Here is a 13,234-nt window from a genome sequence, read left to right as displayed (position 1 = left end):
TCCAAAAATTAAATGAAAAAATATCCAAAAATATGACAATACATTGCAATCTACTAATTGTATGTACATTTAAACGTTGTGACACCCCTACTTTTAACGTATTTATGTATGATTTAAAAAAAATAACTTTTGATGCATTTTTCAGGACACCAGTGCCCAGTGTATTGTGAGTAGCCCTCCATACCTCCTCCACCCTCAAATAATCGGAGCGGAAGACGACTACTTTGACTCGCAGCAGGAGCAGGTAGAACAAATGAGTGAATATTTGTCTTACTACAAGTTTGGAGATACTTTATTATTGTATATAATGGGAAGGTGTCCAAAACGTTTGACTGCGACTGCATACTTGTGTTTAATGGGGAACTGCACTTTTTTGTCATTTTTTCCCATCAGTTACAATCAGAATATGAACACATATTTCTTTCACTTAATTCACTTAGTTAAACTGAGTTAAGCTGGCTAACAATGCATGTTATTGGGATACACCTATTTAGACTACCAAGCCCTCTGAAAAAGCTGTTACAAGAACAATATCGCTGTCGCTCTGTTAATATACGGGTCAGTTATGCAAATAGAACACAGTTAATAATGAAATATGTGTTCATGTTTCATGGAAGGGATTGTGAATGATGGGCAAAATTCCCCCAAAAGTGCAGTTCCCCTTCAAAGTGGTTTATGCGTCTTTCAGATTAACGGGCAGTGCAGCTGTTTCCAGAGCATCGACTTGCTGAAGTGTCGACCCGCTCACCTCGCCGTCTTCCTCCATCATGTGGTCTCCCAGTTTGACCCCGCCCCTCTGGTACTGGTGTTGTGATGGACACATGGCACGGCCCACTTGTTGTGATATTCATGATATAAAATGTCTTCTTAGCTGTGTTATCTCTACGCCGACATACACAAGCAAACAAGCTCCAAAGAAAATCGTCGCTTCTTCATGGAATTCCACTCCCTCTTCATGGATCGCACAGCTGTAGGTTTTCTGTCTTTTGGCACCCTGGCACCTTTTTGTTTTTTCTTAGCCTATCTTTATGTGTGATTGTTTTCTAGAACCTTAAAGTCCCAGTTCCGGATGCAGTCGCAGCAGAACTTGGTAAGTGTTTTTTCGGAGGCTTTTTTTGCTTTCATCTGCTTCTTTTTCCAGCATTCCACTCCTATTTTCCCTCAGAGTTCTGCACATTTTGTGTTAAAATGAATCCAGATGTAAATGTTTTGACAGAGAGATTTTTTTTTTAAATATATTACTAAAATATGAAGAGGAAATGTGCGTTTCCTAAAAGAGGTTGAAATATCCCACTCACAGGTAGTCTGTGAATGCATCATTCTGACTGCTGATTGAATGAGGAAGGGAAGGGGGAGGGGTCAGTTTTCCTAAATATTCATGTATTACTCCAAAAAAATGAATGAAACTAATGAGGTGTTGTGTGCACAGAGAAGCGCAGGCTGGAGTTAATCCCAGAGGAGGTGTGCAAACAGTACACACAAACCCTGCAGGACTCGCTGCTAACAGACCTCCACAAGAACCTGGACGACTTCAGGTTGGCGACACTCGCACACAATGTGTTGTAGTATTAGCCTACATGTTTATGGATGTGTTGTGTTGTGGGTCTTGCAGACAGAAGCGCAGTATGGGACTGACGCTGGCTGAGGACGAGCTCTCCAAAATAGACTCAGACAATGGAGGAAAGGACCCGCTGGCCTGGGAGAGAGAATGCTCCTGTGCCGAACACATTCTCTCCAAGATTGAGGACATCTTGTAAGACACACACATGCTGCATGTCTTATTTATTTATTGAGTGTCGCCTCGATGCACAATTGGCTTTGGAGGCACTGAAACGCTACATTGCGCTTCTGGTATCACTTCCCACAATTTGGCACACCAATTGTCAGTGAGGGGAGATGGTGGGTCCCGCAGAGAAACTAGCTGAGAACCGCTGATTAAGGCAATTGAATATTCTCCTGTTCAGTGAATGTCATTGATTTGCCAACTGGAGATGTTGGTGGCCATTCTATCGGTCCAGCCATTGACTGTCGTTGCAAAGAGAGATTTCCTGTTTTCGGAGAGTGCTGCTTATATCTGATTGCCTCTTGCAGGTTGACGTCGCAGCCCACCGAGGAGGAGAAGTGGTAGGACTTTGTCTGCGTTTATATGAGGCATGTTAGTGTAATGTATCTTCTCCTGAGTGTGTGTGTGTGTGTGTGTGTGTGTTGCAGCCAAACCATGCAGTATGTCATTCTCACCTACATGAAGCACCTTGGGGTGAAAGTGAAAGAGCCTCGTGGCTTGGAGCAGAAAAGAGCACGCATCAATTTCCTACCCAAGATTAAGGTCTGAGACATAAACTTCATTCTATTGCTGTTTCTGGGCAGCTCCACACCGAAACAGTTGAGAAACAAATGGCCAGAAAGCGACAACGTGGTCTTTTGCACCAACAGAAGAGCATCAAGCCTGAGAAGGAAGGCGAGGAGAAAGTAAGGAAGCCTCGTTTTCCCAATATCCTTGTTCCTCCGCGCCGCCTCAGCAGAGTGGACTCCACCTCAGGTGAGAACATATTGTATCCTTCAGCGTTACACTGTTCCATAGAGTATTGTACTTTAAATATCAACTCCGGCCAGGAATGCTCTCACCTGGTTCAATGTTGGCAAAGTTAGTTGAAGGTAAAATTCCCAGATTGAGCAACATGTGGCGATAATGTGCATCACAAACTAGTTGCCAACAGCCAAGTAGCTCAACCAAGATGTCTTATCCTGTGCCAAAGCCCCTGTAGTGTAGCGGGAATCAGAAAATAATGTTTATACCGTATTTTATTGATTTGTAATCATTTTATCTTATTACAAAATTCTACTGTAACAAAATTAGTATTCATTTATTTAAATAACCAGAGAACATAATTTGGTTAATCTTTTAGTTCATTTGTGTAGTTGGTATTTAGAATGCAGACAAATAATAACTATAATTTAGTCTAAAGGCATTTTTATATATAATCTGGATTTTTATTAGGAATGTACGATATTGGCTTTTTTGCCGAAAACCGATACGCCAATATTGTCCAACTCCCAATTTCCAATACCGATATGTGTTACATGACATATGTCTTGTGGCTTTCTAGAAACATTGCTTTTAGTTGACGAGTGTGTTCTATCGTTGTGCAGTCGGCAAGGCGGCGGAGGTGAACAAGCAGCGTTCGCCAAAGCTCCTCCCCCAGGCAGCCTTTGGCATCCCTGAGCCTCCAGACTCGTCCCCTTCAAATTCCGGACGCATCCGTGGCAGTCAGCTCAGCGAGGGATCCGACACCGGCAACCACGTTTCGCCTTTGAACGCCTCTTCCACTCATAGCTCCCCCACCGCTTTGACCTCAGACACCAGCGGACAGGACTCAGACACCAGTATGAGTCCTCTGTTGTCACATTAGACACATGATGATGATGATGAATTTTTCTGCTGTCTTCTCCTCAGATGTGTCTCCGTTCTCCATCCAGCCACGACTGGGTGAGGTTCTGGCATCTGGCGACCACCAGGATGGTGTCTCCAGTCCGACAAGCACTCAGTTTGACTTCAGCCCTTCCAACCTGGAACACCTACAGGAGGAAGGAGACCAGGACACTTTCAGGTTTTCCTTTCTGGACCATAAACTTTTTAAAATGGCAGATAATTGCCAAAGAACAACTTAGTGCTGAATGAAATGAAACCGTACACAGTGAGTAGCTCCTTAATTAGCTATATTAGGTAATTTTGTAGAGCTGGACTTGCTCACTTTTAATGGTTTTGGCATTTGTTGACTTTATGAAGACACAGTATATCCTCAGTTTTTTTAATAATTGGATGAATGGTCAATGAATTATTGCAAACTAGATCTAAACCCTGCCTTTGCAAAAGCCTGCCAATGGCAGCCATGTTTGTTGACTGATATTGCAGAAACTGTACGAGTTTGCTAAAGGGAGTTTGTGACTACCCTGAGGCTGTAGTCCAAATTTGGTGTTGATGGAGCAAAATTTGAAAACGACCTGAATGAGAATGGATGTTTGTACAGGCTCAGGTAAAATGATCTGACACATTTGTAGGTTAAATAAAAGGCAAATAAAGACAAGAAACAAAAAAGTGTTTTTATTTTCGAAAAGTACATATAATGCCATTCTGTTTCATTATGTATTCAAAATGAAATCAGTTCCGGCGGTGCGAGGTTGGCCGCTTGATTTTGCTTTCAATGCAGATCCAGTAGCTCAGAAGTTGGTAACCCATAACTAGATGGTGTTTGGAGCTGCTACGGGATCATGTCTACCAAGATTGAAGTGCCAACGGAACGCTCGTTGTGTTGCAGTTACAGATTGGTTTGTTTTGATCAACGTTTCCACAATGAAAGCGAGATGCTCACCAGTCCAATTCATGGCAGCAACTGAAAAAGAAACCAAAAACAATGGTATTGTTAAGAAACAAAGCAAAATGGCATTACATGATGAAAATGGCATTACATGTAATTTTTGAAAATAAAAACACTTTTTGTTTCTTTACTTTATTTGCCTTTTATTTAACCTACCAATGTGTCAGATCATTTTGCCTGACCGTGTACTTGGCGAGAAGTCAAATTTATATGACCTTTGGCCAATGTTTTGGTCAAGCACATGCCAATATGAAATTATGAAAAAATAACAATATTTTACTGGTTCAACTTTTAAGATGTACTGCTAAAATGAAACTTATAAAATACATTTCAAGTATTTCAGTGAGTGCTGTATACAGTATACCGGAGGATGTGGACAGAAAAGCAAGCATAAAAATGTTGGCAGGTTATTTCTTTCACTAATACAGTATGTGCATCTAGGATGGAGGTGCAGTGTGCGGTGAGCGCGACTGACGTCCAGAGCGAGGATGACCAAGTGTGCGAGGCGGAAAGAGAGGAGGACCCTCCGAACTGGCAAAGCCTGGTCAGCCGAGACGTGCTGGCCGGCCTGACGCCGCAGGAGATCAAGAGACAAGAAGTTATCAACGGTGAGTCCATCATCAGCGCCGGCGCGTCGACTAAAAAAGGAGTAATCCAAACATCCTCACCTCTCTTCTCCTTACTCAGAGCTCTTCTACACCGAGCGAGCCCATCTTCGCATGCTCAAAGTGCTGGATGGCGTTTTCTACCAGAGGTTGAGCAGAGATGCTGTTCTGCCTGCAGAGGACATCAAGAACATCTTCACCAACCTGGAGGAGATCATTCAGCTCCATGGTGAAGGAACATGATAATAAACTCAAACCCAACAAATACAAAAGAAAAGAAGATGCTGAGTGAACCTTTTCTATTAGTTTCCTTAACGGAGCAAATGACAGCGATCAGGAAGAGGAGTGAGACGTCTGTCATCGGTCAGATTGGCGACGATCTGTTGGCTTGGGTAAAAACATTTTGCATCCATTCAAAGCAGGATCTTTCAGTCATTGGCATCTATGTGTTCATGCTGTTCTATGGAACAAACGTGTCAAGGTGCTGAAAGCAAAGCAGAGTGGGAGAGAGGAGGAAAACATGCATGCACATGGAAATATATTGATATTGAACAAGCGGGTCAATAAAAGCATGTGCGTATCTTTGCAGTTCAGTGGTGAGGAAGAGGAGAAGATAAAAAGAGCAGTGGCCACTTTCTGCAGCAACCAGCCGTCTGCACTGGAGCTCATCAAGACCAAGAAGAAGAAAGACCAGAGGTTTTCTTTGTTCATGCGGGTCAGAGCCACAGGATGCAACCGACATCCACGTCAGGATAAGCAGGTGTTAGAACACACTCACTGTGCCGCCTCGTCTTCCCTCAGGAGGCCGAGAGAAACCGCCTGTGTCGCCGGCTGCAGCTCAAGGACATCATCCCTGTGGAGATGCAGCGAGCCACCAAGTACCCGCTTCTGCTGGAGAAAATAGCCAAGTACACGGGTACAAAGCCCTGCTTCTTATTGGATGAGATGTAACAGCCACGTGTCCCAATACTATTGTTCACCGTTGTTCTGCAGAGGACGACAAGGAGGACGCGGACAAGGTGAAAAAAGCTGGGGAATGCTGCAAGCAGATCCTCAACCATGTCAACCAAGTAGTCAAAGAGGCTGAGAACAAGCAGGTAGTCATGCGAGCATGGGTCCAACATTAGCTTTGTTTGGAGGTACACGTCTGAACCGTGTCCCCCTTTGCAGAGGCTGGTGGATTATCAGAGAAGGTTGGACATTTCTTCTCTCAAACCCAACGAGAACCCGCTCATCCTGGAGCTGAAGGTAGGCACAAAGTGTGGCAGCGCTGCCTAACCCAGTGTGTCAGAAGTAACGCTTTAACCGAGGTCATCATTAAAAGACGATGATTATTCCGTAGAATCTTGACCTCACCAAGAGGACGATGGTCCACGAAGGACCACTCTCCTGGAAAGTCAACAAAGACAAAAGAATCGGTACGGGAACACTTTTACCCTGTTAATTAAGACTAGACCAGACCTAATGGTGTGGCGGGTCCTCTGCAGACCTCTACACGCTCCTCCTGGAGGACATTCTGGTTCTGCTCCAGAAGCAGGACGAACGTCTGCTGCTGAAGTTCCACAGCAAGAACGTGGCCAGCGTGGCCGACACTAAACTCACCTTCAGCCCCGTCATCAAACTCAACACCGTGCTGGTCCGGCCCGTCGCCACCAGTAATTCTTGCCATTCTTTTAGAGTTCTCGTGTGGAGATCATCAAGCTGGCTTTGACTTATGTTTTTTTGTGTCCTCCAGACAAAAAGTCCTTCTTCGTGCTGTCCATGTCGGACAACGGGGCTCAGATCTACGAGCTGACGGCTCAGAGCGTGTCCGACCAGAGAACGTAAGGCGGCACATCACGTGACAATGCAACACAGCGCTATTTTTGGCAACAAGCTTCATCCTGCATTTGTCCACCAGGTGGCAGTGTTTGATCACACAATGCGCCGATGCCATGAAGGCCAAATCGCACAGCAGCGACGCACCTCCAACTTCACCTGAGTGAGCTTACTAACGACGACGCTTTGTAAGTTCTTTACCAAAACATCCTTTTCTTCTTCAGGGGTGTGCAGGACGCCATTGAGATCATCAGCTGTGGGATGGAGAAGCCCAGCAAAGATGGGAACGAACCCTCAGGTAGCTGCAGATGTAGACTAAGAGGAAGCGTGTTTGACATTTAACCTGTTTACATGAGCCACTCCGTCATCACACAAGCCTGTATCTGGGCATCTGGTATCTGTAGTGTATTTCTACGGTGCAACGTGTATGAGATCGTGTCTATTGACTGTGGTTATCTATTTATAGTATGCATGGTAGTGATTATGATGAATACCTGGCAGGAGGAGCAATGGCATGAATTATATTACACCTGAAAGTTGTGCTTGGGTGTGGTGGACTTTGACTTTGTGCATTATTTTTTTGAGTGTTTCTGTTTCTGTTATCGTTAATAATGTTAATTGTAATATGCAGGTGGAGTTATGCCATACGTTATGTGGATGGTTTCTGTTTATAGTTAGTGTGAAAAGTGTAGGTTATCAATCATTGATAACTCCTAGGAGCAGCAATCTCATTAATTATATTATTATTTTTGAAAACTGGACCATGACCTCTGACTATGTGGATTATTTCAAGCCTTTCTGTGTATTTTTATGATACACCGAATACGTGGTCTAACGATAACAACTCCTAGTAACATGTTGCATCTTCTCAGAGTCTTCAGACATCCAAGCTCCTCCCACAACTCTTCGGAGTCCTTTCGATGGCATGAAATCCGAGGATGAGGAGGAAGTGGAAGTGGAGGCAGAGGAGCGGTCTGTTGTGGAAAGACAGGAGGAAGAGGAAGAAGACGTGGAAGTGGATGAGGAGGAACTAGAGGCCTTCCTGGATGGTCACCTGGGCGACAGGTTATCCTTCCTGCAGGAGGGCTGTCGTCAAGGCATTGCCGTAGAGAGCGGAGAGAGTGAGACGTTTGTACCTCCACCCTCCAAAGCTGAAGAAGCTCTGCGGACATGTACGGTAGCAAAATACATGCTGAATCATTTTTTGGCTTTGAGGATCTAACATGAGGGTTTCTATCTTAGTGGTGATGCTCAAGCAGCTTCTTTTCAACCACATGACGGCCAGTGAGGCCAAAGAGGTCACAGAGGAGAATAGTGAAGGTCCTGGTTGTCAAGTGACCTCCTCGCCTCAGACACCCAAAGGACCTTCAGCTGGGCTTGAAGAGGGCGGAGCTTGTGAAAGCTCACAAAAAGAAGACACTCAGACTGAGCACAATGGTGAGAGGGTTTATTGTCGTACCTAAACCGCTGCTGGAGCTCGATTGGAAGTATGAGAATTGGATCGAATGGAGGCGTTCTGTGGTCTTCCTTCAGGTGGCTTTGTGGTTCTGGATCCAGGCGGAGCCTCTGAGGACGACGACGGTGGCGGAGATACGGGGATCGACATGAGCAAGTTGCTGTCCTCCTCCTCGCAGATGGACGGCGGTGGACCCAAGCTGAGCCGCCAGCTCATGACGCACCTGCGCCTCCTGCAGGCCGACCTGCAGTACCTCAAGGTGCTAAAGGACACCCGGCACGGTTTCACAACCGCACATTCACTCCCATGCATCTGCAACACTGGTTGTCATGAGTCACTCTGTCACCCGGACATGCAAATGGTGCCTTCATGGACCTCTGAAGCATAGGGACACAAAACATCAACATGGTTCTTTATTGGACTTGATACTAATAGTCAAATCAAAGCTCAGTTTTAGATGTGCTGTGCTTCCAGGAAGTGGAGATGAAGTTCAAGCAGCTGCAAAGGACACTGACTGACACGCCAACAGATTCGGATAATGGTGGTTTTTTATTTAGATTTTTTACATTTTCATCATGATGGCTAACACGTAGGCTTGTTTTCCAGATGGCGTTCAGTGATGACAGGCTTCCCGTCATCATCATAAGGACTTGAAGGCATCACAGAACAAACACTGAAAATGGTGGCATATTCTCCCAATCACACTGGACACAGGGCGGAGGTCACACGGATGACCCCTTGGGACTCGAACAAAACATGGATGGACAACTTCTTCGTCTCGTGGTTGTTATGAGTCTCTAAAAGCGCTACACTCTCTGCTCCTCTTGCTTCGGGTACACCACAACGACTCGTCACACTCACAGGCCACAAGACTGCACACATCTCATTAAGGAATTAAATATCATTAAAAAAAATATATATATACATATAAATATATATCTAAACACAGAGGATTGTTCAAACTCTTAATTGTAAATTAACATGATGTACAATTCTGACTGTATATCAAAGGTTTTAACTTTTTTTTTTTTAGCACATTTAATGTTTTAACAACCAAAAAAGAAGCCAACATATCCCTGCAGTATTAACCTTAGTTCTAGATGGACTGCAATGATTTTAACCCCGTTAATTAACGCTTACTGATATTGTGGGAAATATCTGTTTAGAGTTTCATGGCGTCATGGTATTTATTTCTTTTAAAGGCTCCGCCCACAGCTGTCAGATCTGCAATGTACACGTACGTCTCCTGTCAAATAAAAACATGAGAACATCTCTTTGTAGCCAGTGTGTTGCATGCTGATATGTACGTTTTTGCTACCTACCTACAGGATACATTCATTCATTTTCTACCGCCCATCCTCACCAGGGTCGCGGGGGTTCTGGAGCCCATCCCAGCAATCCCCGGGCGAGAGGCGGGGCACACCCCGGACTGGTGGCCAGCCAATCACAGGGCACATATAGACAAACAACCATTCACACTCACATTCACACCTATGGACAATTTGGAGTGGCCAATTAACCTAGCATGTTTTTGGAATGTGGGAGGAAACCGGAGTACCCGGAAAAAGCCTACCTACAGGATACATTCTATGAAATCAATTGCTTACTGTCCTCATATCAACTCATTCTCATGATGGAACACCACCTATGGAACATGGGGAAAGAACAATGGGAGTCACTGATATTACGAAGTTTTTTTCATTTTAACTGAAAGGGTCAGCATCTTAGAAAAATAAAGTTGTATTATTTTACGAGTTAATTATGAAAAAAATATTAAATATCCAGGGTTCCATCAGCAAGTACAGGAGCAAACAAGAGTGTGAGTGCAAAATCAAGCTGATGCAAATCAAAAAGTTACAATATATATGCTATTGTTGTTGATCAAGCCACAGGTTTATTGCACGGTTTATTGCGCAGTTAATGGATAGGATTTTTGGAACAGTTTTTGTTATGCCTCCTTCACACACTTGAGGTGTATCATCCGGTCCCTAATGGAGCTCCTTAGTGCAATGGGTTTGAGGGAATTTGAGGGAGCCTTTGTCCATCATGAAGGACAGCTTGGCCGTCATCATCCTCTTGTCCTCCACCTACTCCTCCTGTTCCAGAGGACATTCCAGGACAGATCTGGCCTTCTTTATCACTTTGTCCAGCCTTTCCCTGTCAGCTGCTGTGATGCTGCTCCCCCAGCAGACCACGCCATAGAACAGAGGTAGGGAACCTATGGCTCGGGAGCCAGGTAGGGCTCTTTTGATGACTGTATCTGGCTCTCAAGCATTTCTTACCACAATAAAAATGTATTTTTGCTAACATTTTAAAGTAAACCATCACAGAAATGACAAAAATAATATTCAAAATCAACAACTTTTTTATGCATTTTAATTCGTCCATCTATATTCTGCTGCAATACGGCCAACCATATCTATCTTTCCTGATATTTTCCAGGTCAAACACCAAAACTTGATTATTACTGGGTAATGCTGTAGTCTACCTCGGTCATTGAGATGTCAAAAAAACATGTAAATGTAAACTTTCCTCCTTTAGTCAAATAGCTAAAGCTGCAGAACCAAGCCTTCTGACGAAAATAGCCAAAAGAATGAAATACGTCTACGGAGTACGGTGCAAAACTATGCAGCAGCAGAAGTTGTATTAATGGCAACAAGTATTTGATTTTTTATTAGACACTGCGCTGCTCACGAAAGTGTGCTGGCCACACCCCATTGGCGTGGGGTAGTGTGCCTGGTCTACGTAATTAGAGCCCATTATATCTAAAACTGTTGGTCTTACATAAAAATGCACACATTTTATTGCATTCAATGTTTAAAAAAATGTATATGGCTCTCACAGATACACATTTTAAAATATCTGGCCTTCATGGCTCTCTTCGCCAAAAAGGTTCCCGACACCTGCCATAGAAGATGGAAGTGACCCCTGAATTTTAAGTCAGAATTTGACAAAGTCATAACATAAGACTGTAATTAGAACCATGTTTTAATTTCACTACAATAGTCTTCTATTTTCTCCGGTTTCCTCCCACATTCCAAAAACATGCTAGGTTAATTGGCCACTCCAAATTGTCCATAGGTATGAATGTGAGTGTGAATGGTTGTTTGTCTATATGTGTCCTGCGATTGGCTGGCGTAATTTCATGAAATTACAGCTGTATTGCTCAGAGAAGTTGTAATATTGTGTAAATAATTTATTTTATGGGAGCAATTTTTTAAATTCTGAAATTTCATTCATTCATTCGTTTTCTACCTCTTGTCCTCACGAGGGTTGTGGAGGGTGCTGGAGCCTATCCCAGCTGTCTTCGAACACCCTGGACTGGTCGCCAGCCAATCACAGGACACAAGATTTATTAATACACGATAATGTGGGACAATGCAATTGCAGTTTCTCCCAGTGCCTGCAGGTGGCAGTGTGATCAACAGTCAGTCTTTGTCCACTGCTGAATTGTCCAGTCTACTACTATCTTTGCTCTTGTCTAAATGTTGTCCATCCATGCTGACCTCCTTGTGCTTTTCCCGCCACTGCTTGTACCTAAACCGACTTTTCTTATAGCCGAATCTGGCGATGTCCACCATGAACACCCACGCCAGTCCATACATGACCACACCACCGAGCTTCATGACCTCCGTTGTTCTGGGCGAGGTCAGCTCGTGGTAAAACATGGCCGTGCCCACACCCACGCGAACAGTGGCGAACAAAAAGATAAAAAGCAGGTCCACGGCGTCACCCAGCAGGCTGTCGTAGAGGTCCAGGCGACGCAGGAACCAGCGCGTCTGCAGCAGGGGGTTGGTGACCTCGCTGCCAAAGATCACGGCACAGGTCTCGCAGGCCGACACGCCCATCAGCAGCGCCAGAAGGATGCCCGTGATGCTGGCAGCGTGGTGGGCCAGCATGACGGAGCCCTCTGTGCCGAAGCACACGCACCAGCCAATGTCGAAGAGGAAGTAGCCGAGGCAGACGGACAGGGCCCATGTCTGGAGCGGTGTGTTTGCCGTACCTGGGAATTCGAACGACCACTGCTTGCATGCTGGGTATTAACTTTATCGCCATTCTGTCGCTGATGCTAACCTGCGTGTGTGAGGGGCCAGGGTCCGTCTATGAAGATGACGTATGCCGTCAGCAGGACGATGACCACGCCGTGGGACAGCGTGACCATGCGGCAGTTCCACTCGGGCCCCCGCTGAGGAGAGACCCGGCAGAACGCCATGTAGAGACCCAGCCAGCCAATCAAACTGCACAGCACCTGCAGCGCTGGCATGGCCGCTTCTCCTTATTTGGTCACTGGATGAACAATTCCAACATACTCTTCAGGAAAGTCATGATTGAAATATTTACATACGTCCAAATGTGTAACATGGCAATGCTGAGAGATGAGCATTTGACTTTTAGTAAGATGGCTTACCTTAACTCCTCTCCTTAGTTTGCATCCGTACCAAGGTTACCCTGCATCACCGTGTACACAAAAATAAGCATGCATTGCCCCCCAAAGTACCTGAAACCCATCCTATTTATTTAAAGTGCTGTAAATAGAAGCTACTCTACTCGACACATATGTCTATGCCTACCTTCCTTCCTTCCTTCCCTCGGCACCTTCAAACGTGATCCTCTTAAAGGATTACTGTCTCCACTGGTCTGCTTGATGCAAGGCCGAACGCCTCCTGCAGCCGCATCCCTCACCTGACACCCCGCGATTTGTGAAACACACCCCTCCTGCCGGCGCCATAATCTGGTTATATTCTCCAAAAGATGGCCTCAAGTTGCACTGACACAAGTTCAATGACGAGAAGAATGGTGTGACAAATGAAGCCTGGCTGTGTCCCGCATTAACCCACTTCCACAACGCGTCTTAAGTGTCATAAAAGTAGATTACGGCTTGCCATACAATACATTGTAACTATGAGCAGGACACCGTAAACTGGGGGTAGCCTCGGGAGCCACGTGTGGCCTGCAGCTCCTACTTTATTCTAAAAATA

General features: G+C 44.9%; 2 protein-coding genes across 6 annotated transcripts in view; one reads left to right on the top strand and one right to left on the bottom strand.

The window, feature by feature from the left end:
* The window catches only part of LOC131137938 (rho guanine nucleotide exchange factor 12), a 47,459-nt gene extending 37,932 nt beyond the window's left edge, over positions 1–9,527 (top strand). For 3 of the 4 annotated variants that reach the window (XM_078787982.1, XM_058086410.2, XM_058086409.2), the window contains 28 exons: positions 146–244; positions 689–799; positions 872–970; positions 1,048–1,090; positions 1,430–1,535; positions 1,613–1,753; positions 2,092–2,124; positions 2,212–2,326; positions 2,434–2,539; positions 3,151–3,384; positions 3,455–3,608; positions 4,818–4,984; positions 5,064–5,210; positions 5,288–5,373; positions 5,571–5,696; positions 5,783–5,897; positions 5,975–6,078; positions 6,152–6,229; positions 6,324–6,399; positions 6,469–6,636; positions 6,717–6,804; positions 6,882–6,962; positions 7,024–7,097; positions 7,672–7,971; positions 8,042–8,236; positions 8,333–8,514; positions 8,730–8,796; positions 8,862–9,527. In XM_078787982.1, the coding sequence (XP_078644108.1) occupies positions 146–244; positions 689–799; positions 872–970; positions 1,048–1,090; positions 1,430–1,535; positions 1,613–1,753; positions 2,092–2,124; positions 2,212–2,326; positions 2,434–2,539; positions 3,151–3,384; positions 3,455–3,608; positions 4,818–4,984; positions 5,064–5,210; positions 5,288–5,373; positions 5,571–5,696; positions 5,783–5,897; positions 5,975–6,078; positions 6,152–6,229; positions 6,324–6,399; positions 6,469–6,636; positions 6,717–6,804; positions 6,882–6,962; positions 7,024–7,097; positions 7,672–7,971; positions 8,042–8,236; positions 8,333–8,514; positions 8,730–8,796; positions 8,862–8,875 (3,309 nt within the window). In that variant the 3' untranslated portion in view covers positions 8,876–9,527. The remainder of the gene's footprint in view (positions 1–145; positions 245–688; positions 800–871; positions 971–1,047; positions 1,091–1,429; positions 1,536–1,612; positions 1,754–2,091; positions 2,125–2,211; positions 2,327–2,433; positions 2,540–3,150; positions 3,385–3,454; positions 3,609–4,817; positions 4,985–5,063; positions 5,211–5,287; positions 5,374–5,570; positions 5,697–5,782; positions 5,898–5,974; positions 6,079–6,151; positions 6,230–6,323; positions 6,400–6,468; positions 6,637–6,716; positions 6,805–6,881; positions 6,963–7,023; positions 7,098–7,671; positions 7,972–8,041; positions 8,237–8,332; positions 8,515–8,729; positions 8,797–8,861) is intronic. The other variant, XM_058086411.2, reaches the window with a different exon arrangement.
* On the bottom strand, positions 8,702–13,087 carry LOC131138471 (TLC domain-containing protein 5). 2 transcript variants are annotated; one of them, XM_078787990.1, is made up of 4 exons: positions 12,827–13,087; positions 12,664–12,704; positions 12,330–12,542; positions 8,702–12,258 (listed from the first exon to the last, which is right to left on the bottom strand). In XM_078787990.1, the coding sequence occupies exons 3-4, from the start codon at positions 12,517–12,519 to the stop codon at positions 11,684–11,686; spliced, it is 765 nt and encodes a 254-aa protein (XP_078644116.1). In that variant the 5' UTR covers positions 12,520–12,542; positions 12,664–12,704; positions 12,827–13,087; the 3' UTR covers positions 8,702–11,683. The 2 variants fall into 2 exon arrangements, with proteins under 2 accessions (XP_078644116.1, XP_057943392.2); XM_058087409.2 differs by having other exon boundaries at positions 8,703–12,258; positions 12,664–13,087.
* Positions 13,088–13,234: the final 147 nt, after the last annotated feature.

The sequence above is a fragment of the Doryrhamphus excisus genome, linkage group LG21 (genome assembly GCF_037039965.1).
Source record: "Doryrhamphus excisus strain RoL-2023G ecotype Guam linkage group LG21, RoL_Dexc_Guam_v1.1, whole genome shotgun sequence".
NCBI classification, from domain to species: Eukaryota; Metazoa; Chordata; class Actinopteri; order Syngnathiformes; family Syngnathidae; genus Doryrhamphus; species Doryrhamphus excisus.
The sequence above is the reverse complement of the archived record's forward strand: the minus strand, read 5'-3'. Positions and strand labels throughout refer to the sequence as shown.

Excerpts from the sequence above, each read along its gene's own strand:
- LOC131138471 (XM_078787990.1), bottom strand. The coding sequence starts at position 12,519 with ATGCCAGCGCTGCAGGTGCTGTGCAGTTTGATTGGCTGGCTGGGTCTC. Across the intron at positions 12,259-12,329 it reads CTGGCCCCTCACACACGCAG|GTACGGCAAACACACCGCTC; the intron begins GTTAGCATCAGC and ends TCGAATTCCCAG.